The sequence below is a fragment of the Malus domestica genome, chromosome 09, assembly GCF_042453785.1.
Source record: "Malus domestica chromosome 09, GDT2T_hap1".
Classification (NCBI taxonomy): Eukaryota; Viridiplantae; Streptophyta; class Magnoliopsida; order Rosales; family Rosaceae; genus Malus; species Malus domestica.
The window spans coordinates 31,184,875-31,204,247 of NC_091669.1; the positions used below are offsets into that span (position 1 = coordinate 31,184,875).

A 19,373-nucleotide genomic window follows, 5' to 3' on the forward strand; every position below is an offset into this window, starting at 1 on the left:
TCAATAAAACTCTCTCATTCACCTCTCCCAGACCCTGCGTAAAGCGGGAGCCTTGTGCACTGGGTACAACCTTTTAATAAAACTCTCTCATACTGTAAAGTAAAAATATGGCAATAAAAGTCAACTTGCTAGTGGCCAGTTTTATCTAAAGCAGTTAACCTAATTATGCTCCACTTGCAAGGTCAACTCACTAGATAGTAGAGAGCATCTGAGAGTAATCGAAAGGCTTGTAAAGGGATGACCAATATAATTATTGGAATTCTTGGAGAGCCGATTAGATATCACATGGCTCAATTGATTGACATGTTCACTGTAATTTGTTTAATTAATGTCATTCACTAGTACTTGGAACGGGGATTCAGTCCGTCACATCAACCGTAATTTGAGACTCATTTGTATAAGAAAGGCAGTTATCATGTTGTCAATAAATCTAACCTTTTTTTTACCATTCCAATGATTCTCCAACGTCTAAGCATTGGCCAAACCAATTTCAAAAAAAAAAAAAAAAAAATGATGGGTTGGAACAAACCAATTTCAAAAAAAAGACGGTCTATATTTTTAGGGTATAAAAACTTTACATCAATATGTTTAAATCTTTGTTATGAGTGTAAAACACCAGTATAAACTTTACAACAACCATCAGAGTGTAATAGTAACCCACAATGAAAGGGTTGAAAGAATCAGTTGTGGCTAAAATGCCATGAAGCTAACTACTCATCAAGGGAGAGTGGAAAAAATAAGTGAGAGCTGACTCTCCGGGCGGATATGAGACGACTGATCCAAAATCTCCTGGACCTGAAAATTGTAGAGCAGTAGAGATGTTGGGAAAAATCTACCTTTTAATTATAATTCGTCTAGGAACATGTTTCCCAACGATTCATCCAGCCTTCTGTTAAAAATATCACATATGCATATACATATGCAGCTTTCCACAAAGAACTCCATTCCATTGTCTTGGGGGTCTGCTGTTGGCTTCTCTAAATGTTTGTTAGAATAGGATTTTCTTCTATGTTTATCGTTAAACTAATGACGGAATTCTTTTTATTTCTTATGTATTTATACATATACAAGAAAAAGAATGCCTTTGTTATTTCTGATTTGTTTCGGTGTAAATTCTAATGTATGACTTTGTACCTTCATTATGTATAAAATAAATCTACTCAAATATACACATGTAAAATCAATTCCGTGAAGAAGGAGACTGTACCTCACGATAGAATGACAAGCCCTAGATACACCGATGCAGAAAGAAATATAAACGATATCAATCCCCTGCAAATAAAGATTATTATGTTATGAAAAAAAAACATCAATTCATCAGGACAATTACGTATTTTTAGATAAGGAATTTCATGTTTCTGCTTTGAGCTTGTCATGCTATATGGCTTACCATATCACTCCCCATCCAACCCCAGTACAGGGGCAGGGGCAAATTTCTGCAAATTTTTCAGCATCACTGGAGTTGACCCTTCTAGATATTAAATCATCATATATATCTGCGACAATTACAGTCTAGTGATATAAAATCTGCAATTTAATTGTTCAGAATAGCTAATATACATATGTTATGAATGATCACTGAGAATTACCATAAACTGAGAACAAACTGTTCATCACACCTGCAATTTCAAAGTAAAATATAAGCAACATTTTATTTTGCACACAAGAGAAGTGACAATGATGCAGAACTAAGAAGAACTTCATCTCAGAAAGTAAAGATTTGAAAAGATAAGAATATACCAATAAAGAGAATGACATAGCGAAGAATACGGACTTTAGTTAATTCTTGGAGAACCCATACTATAGCAAGGAATACAATAAATCCTGAAAAGACTCATCAGTAAGGATCAGTAATATCTGGAAGTATGTGAATAATATAAAACTAATACATATTGCACGCATGTGAAGCTACTCACCAATACAAAGTCCTCTAAGTGTCCACTGTATAAAACAATAGAATTTAGAATGCAAGAGTGAAGAAACTAAGATCCTGAAAGCTCTAATCAAAGAATATGAGAATGGAGCTAAAACATTATTGTCTGCATAAGTTTACTGAGCTCTCTTACATTTTTTGCCACAAAAAGCACAACTAGCAAGGCAACGCCAAGACAACCAGCAGCAATTCGAGCAGTAACGAGATTTGTCGATGCAAGTATTAAAGCCATTCCCCAAAATGATGAACCCAGATCTGGATGCAGAAAGAAATACGAAACCATGAGAACCAAGATCTGGATACAACTCATAACTATTTAGTTTACTACAAAGCCAATTTTAATTAAGACCGAAAAGAAAAATACATATTTTTGAAGCCAGCATGGTTTTCATGTAACACCGGGATGCATGAAATATGAAACCACGAGAAACAGTCCTACTTTAGCATCAGACGCCATGTTCAGTGTCAGCACACACAATTCGCCTCGTGTCATAAACTGAGACACATCTTAGACATGCAAATATTGAAGATGAAGACAAAGTAACAAACTGAGGAGGGGCAAAAGTTTCTGAACGACAAATGCAAGTGTGAGAAAGTGAGAAACTTATATGAGGAACTATGTATGCTCAAATCCAGAAGGATACTCATATCATGCTAAAAAACGTCAAAAATTGCATTTCAAAGCCCATTATTTATGTCTCGTAAAGTACAATAATAAGGATACATTGCAATGAAAAATAAAGTTTAGGGACAAAGGTGTAGTACATCCTGCAGGCAAGATCAACCAATATATACCACCACGTGTTTGTGTCACCCCACCCTCATTTGCGTGAACCTGGATGCCCTCCACCTACAAATTGATTCAAACTATAAAATCCATAAGTGACATGGGAACTTCCCTAGAAGCTAAGGGCATTTAATGTAGGGGTAGGTGGTAGCAAGTTAGCAGCATGTGTTTTTGTGTATGTCAGCCTTCAAAAACAGAACTATCAGAAAGCTTCAACTATTGAGAGTATAACCATTTAGAAAACCTATGAGATGCCAAAGCACAGGAAATATACAGGAAACCGTAAGAAAATGACAAAACAAAAGCATAATAATAATAATCAATAATTATGATGATAAGAATTAAAATAATATTAGCAACAATAGTAATAGCGAGAGTGAATACTATTAAAGACATGCAACATTCCAATTTGCAATAAGCTTTGACAATGAATAGCTAGTGCAACAATACACGTACATTTGGACTTTCTCACTTGTAGAGTAGCATAAATCGTATGTTCCTCGTCAACAATTTAGAGCTCTTAATTTTCTCTTACACTATTTAAACAACTGAGTCATGATCTGACATTCAAAATAAACTAGATATAGCAAAATTCTTTGCTTAAAACTGTCGCTGATTCAAACCGACTGGGCCAAAGCAGAACAAGCTTTAGTCCGCTGATACGCTTGTCTAGAAAAGTAAATTGTGAGCCATTGATCAACCTTCTAAAGAGAATATTGTACGACAAGCGAGGAACAACATTTTCAGCTAAGGATCTTTTCAATCCCATGATGAATTAAGGACTTGATAAAACAGAATTCAGTGTAATCGTGAACATGTGTTTAAACTCAAACTCATGCAACTTGAGATGTGAATTCTTACATAACAAGCAAACAACTTTGGAAATAACAGACAAGTTTGAAAACTTAATAACTTGCCAGAAAAATAACACGAAAAATATTTGTAAGCAAGAACAAATATGGGAAGATGACCCGGGGGGGGGGGGGGGGGACCTAGTAGTTCTAAAACCAATATGTGAGCAGATCAAGATAATCGCAAGAGCTCTGGTAACAGAAAATGAGTGAGTGAGAACCTTGCAAGCTTGAAGACTAAGAAAACTTTGAACTTGAAAAAGATTGTGTGAAATGATATCCTTGAATGCCGTTTTAGCTGAGAAGCTCTGTTAAAGCCTAGTGACCAACAACATTGTCTAACAATTTGTGAAATTCTGATCATATCTGATTTTCCATGGGATCTTTTAACCATCCCCAAACTCATTCATTGCCCTTATGTTTTCAAATTATAACTTCCTTTGGCCAGCTCCCTCATCAAGGCTTTGTTATCATGGTTCCACACATATGAGCGAATTGAACCCAAGCACAAAACAGGGCACAGAAAAATCGGGAGAGAACAAGAAAATATGCTGGTGTAGACATATTTACTTAAGATATCCTAAAATATGGTGTAGATAATTCAACATCAGAAATTTAAAACCTAGCATAGCAATATATAAGATCTTTAGCCCCTCCAAATGTTGCTAATTGGTTTGGATTGAATGCTCTAATTCTATCACAACCCAGAGCATCAGCGATCAAAGTAAACAGAACAGGCTAATGCCCTGTATTCTATTGAATAATGAAATTGGGTCTCAGATTGAAGGATGCTGACTTGAAGTTAAAATGGATGTCCTGACTTATGAGGACTGTGGTGATGATACATAATGATGGTTTTTATGAAGAGGACAAGGACTGGTCAAAGAACTACAAGATCTGAGTTCTAAATTAATGGTTAGCAAAGCTGAGTTCACTCAGCGAGAGCGAGTACTCCGAAACTGCATATAGAAATTCAGTGAAAACGCTATATAATGTAAGGCCTGGTACATTGAACCACCAGTCATTCAATAAAACAACAGAAGGCCTGGTACATTGAACAACACAAAGAAATTCAATGAGGAAATAACACCAAGGCTAAAGAAAATGAACACTAAATCTTATTTGATTGTCCAAACTTTGTCCCTTGCTTCTCTACAACGTAGGGTCATGCGGAAAATCCTCCAGCCCTAATACAATAAGGAAACCTTCGGTAGAAGATTAGTTTCTTTTGATCTAATGAAAACTCCACAAAGTAAACAGAAAAAATGATTGCCCTTGGATCCTTGACTAGGATACTGGCAGCACAACATGATACTGTGTCAGTTAAAGATCCCTATTACCTAGCTTGAAGTTGTGAACAAGTGAACCAATTACATTTTATATCTGTGCACTTGTGTATAAACTATCACCAAGAAAGAAATATAAATGATGAACTGGAGTCCTTGAAAATAAATATTTATATAGGAAAGCAACAATTCTTTCCTTTTCGGATCTGACCACATCACTGAAACAAGAAAGGAATAGAAGATAAAAAATACTTTCTTCTTACCTTGCCACATGTGAGTATGCAAGCAATTGCATGGCTTGCTTCATGCAAGAAGACCGTGATGAGCTTAAAAGGTGTGAGTAGTATTGTCCTCCAAAGCTTTAACAGTAAGAACAAACATTCAGATCAAAAGGCTAACTGGATCGAGTCAGTGCCAAACTAACAATGAGATTGATTAAAAATTAAAATCAAAAAATCAAAAAATCATGCAAGATATATCTAGCCAACATAACATGGCCTTTCTACAGATCATATAAGTGAGTCCATGTTATTCTGCTATATTTATATCCTTCCCCAAATTCATCAAATCTCTTCGTACAACCTCAAACAGCACTCTGAATTTTCCCAAATCCACTAGGTGGATTGCAAATGATTTTATCGACGAGAGCCTCTAGTTACACATGACCAAACCATCTTGGTTGCATGTTAGCATAAATACAACACATAGCTTCATTCATATATTTCTAAGCTAGTTAGCATAAATACCAGCGGAAAATAAAATTGGGGTTTCGGAAATCAACTTTGTTAGTCCAAAACCATTAAAACTGACAACAAATTGCTGAGAAAAAAAAGAAAAAGCAAAAGAACAAATGATATCTTTGACCTCAACTTTTCCCTCTTTTTTCAAAATCCCAATTCAACAATCTGGTCAACAAGTCGAGTCAACCCGCTTAACTTTGAAGTTCAAGAAACGATAACAAATACACCGGAAAGACCAATCCTAAGCCTTGTATCTACAATTTTAGTTTGTGTGAATTGAAAAAACAAAGAGAAGGTAGAGAGCGATTACCGCGAGGATGACAACGGTGAAGACTCCAATGGTGGCCAAGAAGACGACCTGGTCATGCTTGCAACAGCTCTTCAGCTCCCAATTCGGCATTCTTCAAATCCAGGACTTCCGAGCCAGCTACCCAGAAATCTCAGACGAGCGTTGGCTGGGAGTTGAACGTTTGGCCAGAAAGATGTTCTTCTTTATTGTTTTTGGAAGAGAGATGTTCTTCTTTTTGGTTGACAACAAAGGTTGTCCTTTTGTCCCTTTTCTTTTTACATCCCATTATTTTAATATATACAAAGACTACAGTTGGTATGTTCTCATTGGTAGAAAGACGTATAGCGCGTGTACAGCAGTTTATGTTAGAATCCGGATCCTCGCCGTCGAATCCTTTTTGTGAAGATCTCTCAATTTTACGGTTCATCCTCCATTGTGTAGTAAGAAATTATTTTAAATATTTTTTTAAAATTAAACACAAACGTAGTTGATAAAAATTGACCATATATTATATTGGGTAAATTGTCAAAATGATCCCTAAGATTTGCATAACTCATCACTTTGGTCCCTTAGATTCCAAATCAATAAAATTGTCCCTGAGATTGTTCACCATCCATCATTTTGATCATTCCGTTAAAAACTCCGTTAAGTGTCTCAGAGCTCTTTGTTGGAAGTTTAGGCAATTTTTAAAACTTCATAACTCAATCGTTTCTTAACCAAATTCGACCCATAATATATCAAAATGAAGATAGGAAAGTGTAGAATAAGATTATACCTATTTTGAAGCCCAATGGTTACCAAAGATTTCCTGAAAATTGCCTCAAAGTTGACTGGTCCAAGTGAAAACTTGAAAACTCGCCGGAAATTGGATAAACTTTAAACGTTCATAACTTTTTCAATACTTAACAAAATCAAGTGATTCAAAACAAAAATCATACTTCTCGACGAGACAAAGAGAATAGTACCTTTTTCGACAGCTAACTTGTCGTGGTTTGGCTGAAAAACGACTCGAATGTGGCTGTCTTGGTCTCGAGTTAACCACTTTTGAGCCGTTTTCCTGCCAAACCAAGGCAAGTTAGCCGTCGAAAAAGGTATCATTCTCTTCGTCTCGTCAAGAAATATGATTTTTGTTTTGGAATGACTTGATTTCGTTGAGTATTAAAGAAGTTATGAACGTTTAAAGTTTCCCCAGTTTCAGACGAGTTTTCAAATTTTCACTCGGACCAGTCAACTTTGAGGCTATTTTACAGCAATCTCTTGCAACCAGTGGGTTTCGAAATAGTTATAATCCTATTCTACACTTTCCTATCTTCTTTTTGATATATTATGGGTCAAATTTGGTTAAGAAACAATTGCGTTATGAAGTTTTGAAAATTGCTCAAACTTCTGACCAAGAGCTCTTGGAAACTTATCGGAGTTTTTAACGGAAGAACCAAAATGATGAATTGTAGACAATCTCAGGGATTACTTTTATCGATTTGGAATCTGAGGGATCAAATTGATAAGTTATGCAATCTCAAGACCATTTTGATAATTTACCCTATGATATATGATGAATGGGCCGTGTCTTTTTCTTCCTAGTTTCCACAGCCGCAAGGCCCGCCGCAACCCTACTCTGCAACCATTTTCCAGGTCGCCGGACGGTCCTGGAACCACCCTGGTACGTTTTACATCCGCCCTACTCCGTTCATCACTTGCTTTCTTGATTTCCCGTCACTACTCCGATTCATCTCCTTGGATTAAACTGCAATTTCAAGACTTTGAGATAAATCGATTTCCAGGTTTTTAAATTCGTCTGCAAGGACGAAGATTGGTACGGCAAGATCAGCCGGACTCGCTGCAGTGTGGCAAGGTTCTTGTTTGCCGAAGCCCTCCTGGCGCACCTCGTTCCACCAGACAACTTGGAAAGCCGCCTTCAAAAACACAGGGACTGTGTATTCCCATTCCATTGAGTCCCACACCACGGACAAACACGGGTTATAATGTTTACGAATGATCGGAGGCAAGAAGAGCGAACTGGAAGATCTGGAACTCCGAGGCTGCAATACCTTCAGGTACAGCAACACTAATCCTTTGTTTAAAAGGAAATGGTCCCATCTATTTGTGTATGCATTAGTTATTGTTCTTTTTGTTCCAGGAGTTGGTGACTCGATTTCAGAGTACAACTGATGATGAAGGTACGCTTTGCTGCTCGTAATTCGTGTTTGCCTATGGTTTGAAGCTTTATCATGCATTTTCTAGCTCTCTAGTTTGGATACATTGGTGTTTCTTTTCTTTAGGTTCTCTTGAGTTGTGCCACTCTTTCTTCAGTGATAATTTATGTGCCTTCTCGGATGTTTGTGGATCCTCATAAGTGATAACGCTAGCAGTAGGAGTTTCGGTGTTGGCATGGAAATATTTGTTTAGGTTTGTTAGTAATTTGTTATTTGTAGGCAGAGTACAAGGCTATATTTTAGAATTCTTCTGATGAGTCAATGACATTTGATTCATCTCATGGTTAGTTTATCAACTATCGTCTGTTCCATTCTTTGCAGAGGCAAAAGAGAAAATTGTTGCTAATTTGGCAAACTTTGCTTATGATCCTTACAACTATGCCTTTTTGCGCCAGGTATACAAATAATTTGATATTGATTTTGATTTTTGTTAACATTTTGATGTTGAGTTGATTTGTCTGCAAAAGACAATTTAACTGTTTTCCATGACGGTTTTGGCCTGATAAGGATTTTATGATTACAAACAGCTCAATGTGTTGGAATTGTTTGTGGACTGCATAACCGAACCAAATGAGAAGCTGGTGGAATTTGGTGTAGGAGGGATATGCAATTGTTGTGCTGGTAAGTCTACCTATCTAATCCCAATGGTGATCCTGTATAATTGGTCTGCTGCTATTAGTTTTTAAGACAACCATCTAGGAAGCGTCTATCAATAGTGTGTGTGAGTTGTGTGTTTTGTAACTAAATTTTTTAAGATGCAGATCCGGCAAATGCTGCAATTATCGCTCAATGTGGAGGAATCTCTCTTGTTATTCAATGTTTATCAAGTCCAGTCAGAAACACTGTAAGTAGCAGCTTGAAATTTGTGTGCGTTTGTGAATTTTCTGTTCTGAGAATGTGATTTGAAAGTTGGACCTGATCAAGTCTTATAGAATAGGAACACTAACACAATTAAGTTGGAGCTTATTGATTCTTATAGAAATGGAGGAACATCGAATTATGCCAATATGACTTGGGATTCTGTACTTGTATTTTTTTCCCAATTGTACTGGTTTAAAATAATCCGTGCTGGTCAAACTATTATACGCCACTAATGTTTAGGTCAATCAACATGGTTATTAGTGCTTTATAAGGAAACTCAGTTTTTGATACATTATATTGAAAATTGAATTGATTGTTAGGTGAATTATGCAATTGGATCCCTATATTATCTATGCAACGCACCTAACAAGAAGGAGATTATAAAGCCAGAGGTGGTTGATGTCATGAAGAGATATGCTGCAGCTGAAGCAGTAAATGTCAGTTTCAGTAATCTGGCCAAGGCATTTTTGGACAAACATGTTTCTGAAAACAACTTGAAGGCAAAGTAGTTTTTGTTATTAGACTAAGGTATTGAATGCATGTTGATTATTGGTCTTTGTTAACATTTTTTTTTTTTTTTTTTTGTGTCTTCCTGAAAACTGTTTACTTTTGTTTTTGCGTAGTTGGTTCCAGCATCTTTATCTAAGGACTTGTATGTTTTTTTACTGTGGAACATATTAAGCAATACCCCCTTGAACTTTAGCCATGTCGCCGTGTCTGAAATGGTTCTTGAGTTTATTTACTCTTTCCCGGAAGACGTTCATTTTGTTTTTAAAAATGTTTCTGAGGAGAGTGCACAATAAAGAATTCGTATTTGATCCATGTATTGGCCAAAAGTACCTGGTCCTTCACTTTGTTCCTCTCATCCAAATCAGGAATCCCACTGTTGACGACGAAGGCGAGGACGAGATATTCTTCCACTCTCTTTAGGATCCACTGGACTTGGTAAGTTTAATCTAGAGTCTAATTTCTAATATTTTCCATTTTTCATTCTCCTCCTTTCTCGTTTGATTTCTAGGTTTTGATGTGTTTATCCTTATATTCAGTTCTGTGTATTTTTGTTTTTTTTTGTTTGTTATTGTGATTGATTATGCTTGATTTATATGCTTTTGGTCTGATTGTTCTTAATTTTTTCCCCTGCCCTACTCTATCCTTTTTCCAAGGGAGAACTAATAAAAAGTCCCTCACAAAACTTTTTTTTTTTTTTTAATTGAAAAACACGTTAGATATCAAGGACAATTTTTGTATCATAAGGACAAAAAAAAAATGAGTCACATTTCGTGAGGGTGACTGGTTTATTCTGAGCCCTGTTGCTTATTCGTTCTGGGAATCAATTGTTTCTTATTCCAAATGTTTGTGTTTCATCACAAGAAATACTTTACAGAGGTTATTTGTGGATCCAAATTTGCAAGAGCAGCATTCCAAACTACTTGATCTTCTTCAAGTAGTCCATTCTTATCCTGACTTTTAGTGTCTTTGAAGAGTATTGACTAGATAGAAGGCTTGAGGTGAGGGTTGTGTCGTCATTGTGGAGTTAACATATGAAGATGCAAGAAACAATGTTCGTTTGATTTCTTTGACAATATTCTTAAGTGCCCAGTCGACCTTTCTTATTGTATGTGACATAGTGATTATAACTTTTGGTATTTGAGGAATGAGACACTCCAATTTACTCTGTTAGGTATATCGAGCAAGAAATGACTGATTCGATGAGGGGGGGAAATTGTGGAAATTTGGGGTTTGAAATCCCATCGAAAAAGGTAGAATTTTGTCAACCCCAAGTAGTTTTTCGATTTTTTCTTTTGCAGTCCAAAGCCCTGAAGCACCCAACGTTTAAGATTAGACGCCCCAAAAGAGGAAATTGTAGTTCTAAGCTTGGGATTGGTTTCTTTTTTCGTTTTGATATTTTCTTATAAAAACTTCACACATGGTTCTTCATTCTTGTGTTGCGTCGGGTAGTGTTATTGCTTTGGTTGTTTCTACCATTGTTCTTGGTTATAATCTAATGAAATGCAAAGTCAAATGCAGTTGATTGCCCCTTTCTTGCTACAGGTTCTCGGAACACCTACAACAACGATTCCACCAATAAGAAGAGAAGAAATTTGCAGGCGAGAACAAGGAAAATAGGACCAAAAGAAGATTAGGGGTAAACAATGATTCAATCATACACAGAGACAAACACAAAATATGAGTTGAAGTGATGATGAATTGCTCGATAACCATGCATTGATGTTAACTTATGATTTTGAATATCTCGAGAAATATCACTAGCATCGTAGATTGTATATTTTGACATGTTCGTGTGATTTTTGTTTGGTTATTTGTGGCACCAATACAAATTTGTGTCATTGACAAGAAGTACTATGTACGTATATATCGACAGTCTCGACACTATCTAGTTTTTGCCATATACATCAAAGCCTATCGATAATACAACACTAGCATTTAGTAAAGGAGTTAGCTAGTGTGAGCTTTTCCATGTACATCTGTGTTTAGATATTTCTTGAATTCGAAGAGCAATCGGAGAACTTCCGGCACGCTATGTCTCTCTTCGAGGATGAGATGGACGGAGTGGACAGAATTATTGAAATTCGGTGACTGTTAACCGAGAGATTTTCGTAGAGAATTGAAGAGTGCAGTGTTTTAGGTGCTGGGTAGGCGGTGGGTTGCTATGCTGGTTAAAATTCCTTTCTACCGTGAAAAAGTATACTTCATGCATGTCACACGATGAATTTTGTTGGAAAAATTAGTAGAACTAACGGAAAGAAAGAACCAAAATTGTAACTTGGGTTGACCACCAGACCAATTTTTAATATCCAAGACCAAACGCAAATCAGGGTTTAGGGTTTAGCAACAATTCTCGTATAACCCGAAATGATTATACAAATTATAATTTCTCTTTACCTAAGTTTTAACCGTCTTCCCTCTTTGTACCAAATAAGAACATGTAAACAAATAACCAAGCAAATAAAATTAAAAATAAACGGCCTAAAACTCTGATACATACTATATTCTCGGACATGACAGAAAAACCCAACCCCAAACTCTTATCACCTCTTTGTGGGTCATGGTCCAGCGAAGGGTAGGGTCAATGAGGTGAATTAGCTCAACAACCACTTTCATACTTTTCAGTTGCTTTGTTTTTCGAGCAAGAAACATCAAGAAAAAAGAAGAGAAAATGGCTTTAATTATTTGTTTATCTTTAATTTACTTTCTAATTTTAGCCACTTGCCATGTGAGCAAACGCTAAAAGAAGCAACAAACCAAAGAAAAAGTGGTCATGACAAGTAAATTATCGTGACTATATCTTATATAGTTCATTACAACCTTTTCATTAATAATTTTTAAAAATTATATAAGTTACAGCCACAAACACATTATTAAAACTAAATAACGTTTAGTAACGAACTGTGACTAATATACATTTAGTTAGGAAATTATGCACACCCTTTTCCCACTTTTCCCCTTTACGTGTTTGTTTATTTCTAACATTTAAATTGAATAAATTAAAAAAAATTAAAAGTACAAATATAAACATAATTGTTCACAAAAAAGTTGATATGATACGGAAGTCATTTTCCTAATAATTGTTCCACTACATAATAAATAATAATTGAATAAATTCAAGAAGAATCGAAGAACAAATATAAACATAATTGTTCATATAAAAGTTGATATGATACAGAAATCATTTCCCTAATAATTGTTCCATTACATAATGTATAGTCTTCATTTTTCTACAACGTGAATTCTGTGTCGATGAACCGTATAACCAAGTGAAGGTTTTCATAGGTAGAAGAATAGAAAGATAAAGGATAAAGAAATAAATCTGAATTTTCTTGCTTGAGAAATTTGACCGATTAATTTCTAATTATATAATTTTGCGTTTGTTCTGGTGATGTTCTTCCAGTTGATTGTACTGTTTTTTAATAAAATACAATCACTATTGTATTTACCAAAATAAATTATATTTTTCTTTTTAAGTCAAGTAATATAATTGAAGTAATAAAGTCAAGTGGTATAATTATATTACTTTGACTTTAAATGCAGTGTCTTTGGAGCTCAGCAGCAACACTAAAGAAGATGGGGCACCATCACTGCAATATGTCAATGGTTTTACAAAGATGGTACAACGGCTTACCATTAGCCACACAATTGCGGTTCTCCTTTTAACTTGCGTCTTGCCACCGACCTGAATAATATTGTCGGATTTTTATCGCAAATAATCCTTGAAATTGACTCTCACCATCAAGATAGTCTCTGAAATTGAAAATCAATCAATATAATCCTTGAAAATAAGTGTCGTAAATCAATGTGATCATTTCGTTACAAATCTGTTAAAAATTCCGTTAAGTGTTAATGTGGCACATAAATGGGTCTCATAAGTCATTTTTCTCATAAATGGTCCTTCAAATTAACTCATGACATCAAAATAGTCCCTAAAATTGACATGCGACATCAAAATGGTTCTTGAAATTGAAAATCGATCAATGTAGTTTCTCAAGTAAGTGTCCCAAATTAATGTAGTCATTCCGTCACAATTCTGTCAAAAATTCTATTATGTGCTGATGTGACACATAAATGGATCACACAAATCTAATTAAATTTAAAAAATTACAAATAGGTTTAATAATTTAATAGTTAATAAAAAGTTATGATCCCAAAACCCAGTCCTGCAATCACATCCAATCCCAGTCCACATTCCTCTACCTCATTCGTTGTCTATTCTCTAAAAAATCTCAATACCCCCATCTTTACACACTTCGACACCCTTCACCGAATTGAACCTAGATCGAGATCACCTTTGGTGAGGGTCAATTTCATTGTGCAACCTAGACCGACACATTTCGACACTCTATTCGGAGTAGGTCCTACTATAAGGAAAAAAAAATCTATTGTGCAAAAAGGTATTTAGACAACTTTTTAAATTATTTATTAAACCTACATCAACACATAACGTTTTTTTTTTTTACAGAATTGTGGCAAAATGATCATATTGATTTATGACACTTATTTTCAAGGACTACATTCATAGATTTTCAATTTTAAGAACCATCTTAATGGTGTGGGTCAATTTCATGGACTATCTTGATGTTGTGAGTCAATTTCAGGGCTCATTTATGTGTCACATCAGCACTTAACAAATTTTTTAACAGCATTGTGACGGAAGGACCACATTGATTTGCGACACCTATTTTCAGGGACTACATTGATTGATTTTCAATTTCAGGGACCATCTTGATGGTGAGGGTAAATTCTAGGGACCATTTGTGATAAAAACCCTAATATTACTTATTAGAAGTGGAACCACTCAACATATATTGTAATTTTAATTTTTTTATATGAAATTTTGGTATTCTTCAACACACTCCCTCATGTGAAACCACCAAAAAGTGGATCACAAGTGACATCAATCATTCAAGCACAAAATCTAGGCAATGTAGTAAACACGATAATTCAGGCAAAACAAAATAAAAATCCAATTCAAGCCTAGTAAAAAAAAAAAAAACCCCCCGCATTGAGATCATGTACAACGAATATAGTTTTAGTTTTTGCATATTGAACATTGTTCTAAAAGTCCCGGCCTAAAGCGGTTTAGTCCCCGCCTAAGCGCTAGGCGGCTAGCCACCGTCCCGATTAATCTGTAGGCGTTTGAAAATCAAGACGGTCTAGGCGCCAGCCCAGCCTTCCCAACCTGCCCAAAACCGCCTAAACCCCCGCCTAAGTTGCGATTCTCACTTAGACGGAATATTATTAACTTTCGTTTTACATTTTATTATTTTCAAAATTGTAAAAAACTTGTTGAATACTTAGATGAACACACAATATATGTTTGTTCCCCATGTTTTCATTATGTTCTAAAACTTTATAATCTATGCCATTCTATTTTGTAATTTATGTATCCCAATATAATTATGTATTTTTTAAGTATAAGTAAACACTCATTTATACGATTATATAATAAATTTACTTACATCCACCTAATCTGCCTAGGCCCTGCCTAGCTGTCTAGGAGTTAAAACCAAACCCGTCGACCGATTAGCGCTAGACGTCTTTTAGAACCTTGATATTGGATAATAGTTGGTAATGTGTCTTGAGAAGTTGACCCAAAAAATCATTAGGGAAGAAATGGAGACCCATGTTGTAGTGTTATTTGCTTTCTCAAACATGTTAGGGGGAAAGTAAGGGAGAATTAAAGTAGGCAGTAAGTGACTTGCATGATTGTAATATAATTGCATGTGTGTCATGTCAACAACATTGATAAATCCAATTATCATCTTTGCTGCTTGAGATTAGGGTCACAAGTCCTTTTCATGGTGTGATAATATGAGGGAAAGCAGAAGTTAGATGCTTGAGATTAGGGTCACAAGTCCTTTTCATGGTGTGATAATACGAGGGAAAGCAGAAGTTAGAGCCCTGCCCATAAAAATTGCTTTTGGTTACAGCAGCTCTTGTAGTTTACGTGCATGCGTACCGAAAAGTTAAGCCACATTTAAGGTAATGAAAACCATGAAATGTACATACCCATTCTAGTTAGTGAGTAAGCTGGACTATTATAAACGTATATACATGTTCTTGTGAAATATTTTTGTTTTTTTATATATTTTGAATTATACAGATAAATAAGCAATTTTGTCACATACACACAGTCATGGATGGAACCAAAAACATTTTTTAGTGGGGCAACTTCAAATGATAAAATTAATGTAAAATTTTGGTACAATGCTATTAGCTTATTATCAAACCACATGATTTTGGGGAAGAGGTATTTAGAACAATAAAATTGTAAACCATTAGCTAATAAAAATTACATGGCTTGGAAAGGTGAAAGAGTAGGAAAAGTATATAATATGAGAGTGTATTTTGAGTTGAGTGTTTGGGTTGAGACTTCACTTCTGAGTACATAAGTAATTTATAGTTTTAATTAGAGCATTTTTCATAGAAAAAAAAGTTGAGTGCGGTGGGCATATATTACTAACGGATTATAGTTAGTAAATAATGTTTTATGTGCCTCGTATTTTACTAACGGATTATAGTTAGTAAATAACATTTCAACATATCCGACGTAGGACTAGGACTGCAGCTCAGATTGGCGAATTCCAGCATAAATTGTGTTTTAGGAGTTTTTGCAGCTCGTTTTCTATCCACGATTCTTTCTATAAAAGAAACGACTAGATGAAATCAAATTCTTTGCTTTGCTACGACCTAAGATGAATTTCAAACGTTTGAGATCGTTTAGTGGGTCAAAAACATATTTTAATTATTTTTCGGACGTACTTTCTTGTTTTATTTCCTTTTGTTGTTATAGGGTTGTGGCACTATTTAAACAACTTTTGAAATTATATTTAAGTTATCTTTTAATTCTATAATCAATTAAAATAAAAGCTTCTCTCAATTCTTTAGTATTCCAAAACTTTATCTAAAAGTAATCATTCGTGATCCCTCAACCTATAAATTCCGCTCACTATCCCTATTGAAAATGGTTCTTGAAACGTGATAATTCAAACATAGATTTTCAAAATTTTGCCAAAATTACCATAAAAATGCCTAAAATGATTTATATATTGAATTTTAATTGCTGAATTGATCAAAATTAAAATTTTCCGACATATTGATCAAATATTAATAACATAGCAATAAGATATCGACCTAATACTTAAAATATGATTATTTCATCAATTAAAATTTTGAAAAAAAACATTTCTTGTTAATAAACAAATTAAAATAAAATGAAAAAGAGAAAATTAGGTAAGCATACAATTTGCTAATTGATCAACCCCTTTTCCCACGTCGATAAAAACATGGCCTACCTGTTTGAGACAGCAGCAGAATTATTTCAGTCCCTCAATTACTTCCACCGAGGCCGGCCTAACTTGGTTGCTTGCTTTTATCTCCCTCTGAAACTCTCAACCAACCGACTTGGTCTTTCAGTTCACTCCTCTTCACTATTGTCCAAATCACTTGCTTCTCTTCTTCATTGGTTCCATCAACAACAAAAAACAATCTTAAATTCATCACTCTTTCTGTGGTTGAATTGAATTCCCCGTTCTATAAAATCCAGACATGTCCATGTTTGAAGTTTTAACCCTCAAAACCAACATGTTTTCTTGGTTTTTCTTATCCTAACTTCTCTCTGAGTGATTTTCTGGCTTTGGCTTTCCTTGAAATTCAAGTAATCTTAAGAGAAAATGGCAGTTGAGCTGTATTCAGATAACCCTAGCAGTATGGAAGTGATGAGTCCGAGGATTTCATTCTCCTATAATCTCTGCCAATCTGATGTTGCAGCTGTCGAACAGCAAAACCACTCTCTCAGATCCAATTCTTTATCCTCACGAGGTATGAATTCGAGCATGGAGTTCGACTTCTGCGTCAGCGAGAGCTTCGAGCAGGATTCCTCCTCCGCGGACGAGCTTTTCTCGGACGGGAAAATGATCCCAACTGAGATCAAGAAAAAGTCTTCCCATCAGCCAAAGCAGTTGGATCAAATCATGCCTCCATTGCCAACAGCACCGGCTACTAATCAACGTGACCCGAAAATAACTACGGCGAAAGAGAGCAAGATCATGACGAATAGTAGTAGTAGTAGTGAAGGTGATGAGAAGCAGAGTTCAAAGTCTTTCTGGGGTTTCAAAAGGAGCAGTAGCTGTGGCAGTGGATATGGCAGAACCTTATGTCCATTACCGCTTTTGCCAAGAAGCAATTCAACTGGTTCTTCGTCAAGTGCGAAGAGATCGCTGTTTTTGAAAGAGGGTCAGAATCAGAAGCAGAATTCCCATAAATCTGCATCCAAAAAGCCCTCCTCCTCACAATATTCTTCTGCTCCAATGAGTAATTATCAAAAGCCTCCACTGAAAAAGGGTCAATATGGTTCATATGGGGGCAATGCTGTTCCATTTAGTCCTGTCCTAAATATTCCTACGGCTAATATGTTTGGTTTTGGATCAATCTTTCCCAATGTCAAGGATAAGACCAGGAAGAAATGATGATATGCATATGGGATTAGGTCATTAACTTTTTTTTTTTTTTTTTTTTTATTGTCTAATTTAATTTCTTGGGATTTTTTTAATGTGATTTGTGGACATTATCTGTATGTCAAATGTAAAGGGCTTCTGAAGGGTCAAGACAAAGAGATAAAAAGGTGCATGAAGGGAGGGGACATACCACAAGGCATATGCATAATTCAAGCCACATGCTTTGGAGTGCTAAAAGACAAGGTCACCGTACTTTTTCTTGGTTATTCCACATGCATGCTCTTTCCATTGGTCTTTGTTCACATATTTAGATTTCTGTGACATGGTTTGTATTTTAATCTTTTTCTCACCCTGTATTAGTGAACAGTAGAATTTAGAGAGGTATGATCTTTGTACTTGAGGAGTCTTTGACATTTTCTTTGTACTTGGCTTGGAGTTTCATTATGTTAGCTTGTTAATTTTTATTTTGATGAATTCTACATTTCTGTGTAAGATTTTGTATGTGCTTATTGATAAACATTATAGGCCCAACATGGTCTACCACCTTGTCCTAACTTAACCGCCTATTACTAGGTATTGGGTTTTACCACAAAAGGGATTGATAATTTTAGGGATAGAAACCCTCATATATTAATTGTATGTTATATTGTCATATGACCAACGTGGGATCCCATTCTCTAACACTTATAAGTAATTGAGCTATTCCACATATTGCTAATTGGTTTATGGTAGAATCTCAATTTTCTTGATGATAACAGAGAATGTTGTCGCATGTGTGAATCCCAAAGGGCACACGTGCTCCATGTCACCCGATTTGTGTTACCCATGTGCTAGAATTGAAAATTCTCCACAAGTGAAGGAGTGTATTGAGAGTATAAATCCTATGTCGGAGAAAGAATGGATTTTGTATGTGCTTATAAGTAATTAGTCTATTTTATATATTACCAATTAGTTTTATAGAATCTCAAATTTTTTCATGCACACACAAGGTGCATTATATGAATGGGGTTCTCATTAATTTGTGCATTATTTATTCCGAGTTATCGTGAACATGATAATTAAGTCTGATAATCATATGCCTTTTGTTGATCAATCTTGTAAAATATATGAAGGAAGGGTTCCAACAGGAAATCCATTGGCAATAAGAGTATATTTTCTGATGGATTCCAGTTTCTTATTGTTTTTAAGTAAAACACTTACGCATGCTAGGCATTTGAATAAGGCACTTATTGCAGATAAAGAGAGTGATGAAAAGATAGAGAAGTTTTTTTTTTTTTTCAAACAAATAAAATCTTGTTTGGGCCTTATTTGTTTGAAGGCGTGGCTAAGCTTGTTTATTGTTGGATTTTTGTAAAAAAGGTGAATAAGTCATTGTATTCTACAGTAAGCGAACTAGGCCCAAGGCATCTGGAAAGAGAAAGTAGCCTTATGAATATGCTTT

General features: G+C 35.3%; 3 protein-coding genes across 6 annotated transcripts; 2 read left to right on the forward strand and 1 right to left on the reverse strand.

Moving 5' to 3' along the window:
* Positions 1-532: 532 nt before the first annotated feature.
* Positions 533-6,181, reverse strand: LOC103444129 (uncharacterized). The gene is made up of 10 exons (XM_008383043.4): positions 5,908-6,181; positions 5,121-5,216; positions 2,699-2,783; positions 2,067-2,188; positions 1,917-1,941; positions 1,741-1,824; positions 1,590-1,619; positions 1,391-1,496; positions 1,208-1,272; positions 533-795 (listed from the first exon to the last, which is right to left on the reverse strand). The coding sequence occupies exons 1-9, from the start codon at positions 5,995-5,997 to the stop codon at positions 1,209-1,211; spliced, it is 702 nt and encodes a 233-aa protein (XP_008381265.3). The 5' UTR covers positions 5,998-6,181; the 3' UTR covers positions 533-795; position 1,208.
* Positions 6,182-7,436: 1,255 nt separating this feature from the next.
* Positions 7,437-11,318, forward strand: LOC103411733 (uncharacterized). 4 transcript variants are annotated; one of them, XR_011571079.1, is made up of 9 exons: positions 7,437-7,546; positions 7,668-7,940; positions 8,024-8,063; positions 8,421-8,494; positions 8,627-8,720; positions 8,861-8,943; positions 9,281-9,488; positions 9,584-9,905; positions 11,013-11,318. XR_011571079.1 is itself a non-coding variant. In XM_070804846.1 (8 exons), the coding sequence occupies exons 2-7, from the start codon at positions 7,869-7,871 to the stop codon at positions 9,467-9,469; spliced, it is 552 nt and encodes a 183-aa protein (XP_070660947.1). In that variant the 5' UTR covers positions 7,437-7,546; positions 7,668-7,868; the 3' UTR covers positions 9,470-9,488; positions 9,752-9,891. The 4 variants fall into 4 exon arrangements, 1 of the variants encoding a protein (XP_070660947.1); XR_011571078.1 differs by having other exon boundaries at positions 9,836-9,905; XR_011571080.1 differs by lacking the exon at positions 9,281-9,488 and having other exon boundaries at positions 9,836-9,905.
* A 5,319-nt stretch (positions 11,319-16,637) lies between these two features.
* On the forward strand, positions 16,638-18,424 carry LOC103444133 (uncharacterized). Its single transcript, XM_017334175.3, has 2 exons — positions 16,638-17,964; positions 18,066-18,424. Exon 1 carries the CDS (start codon positions 17,150-17,152, stop codon positions 17,942-17,944), a length of 795 nt encoding a protein of 264 aa, XP_017189664.3. The 5' UTR covers positions 16,638-17,149; the 3' UTR covers positions 17,945-17,964; positions 18,066-18,424.
* The last annotated feature ends 949 nt before the right edge of the window (positions 18,425-19,373 follow it).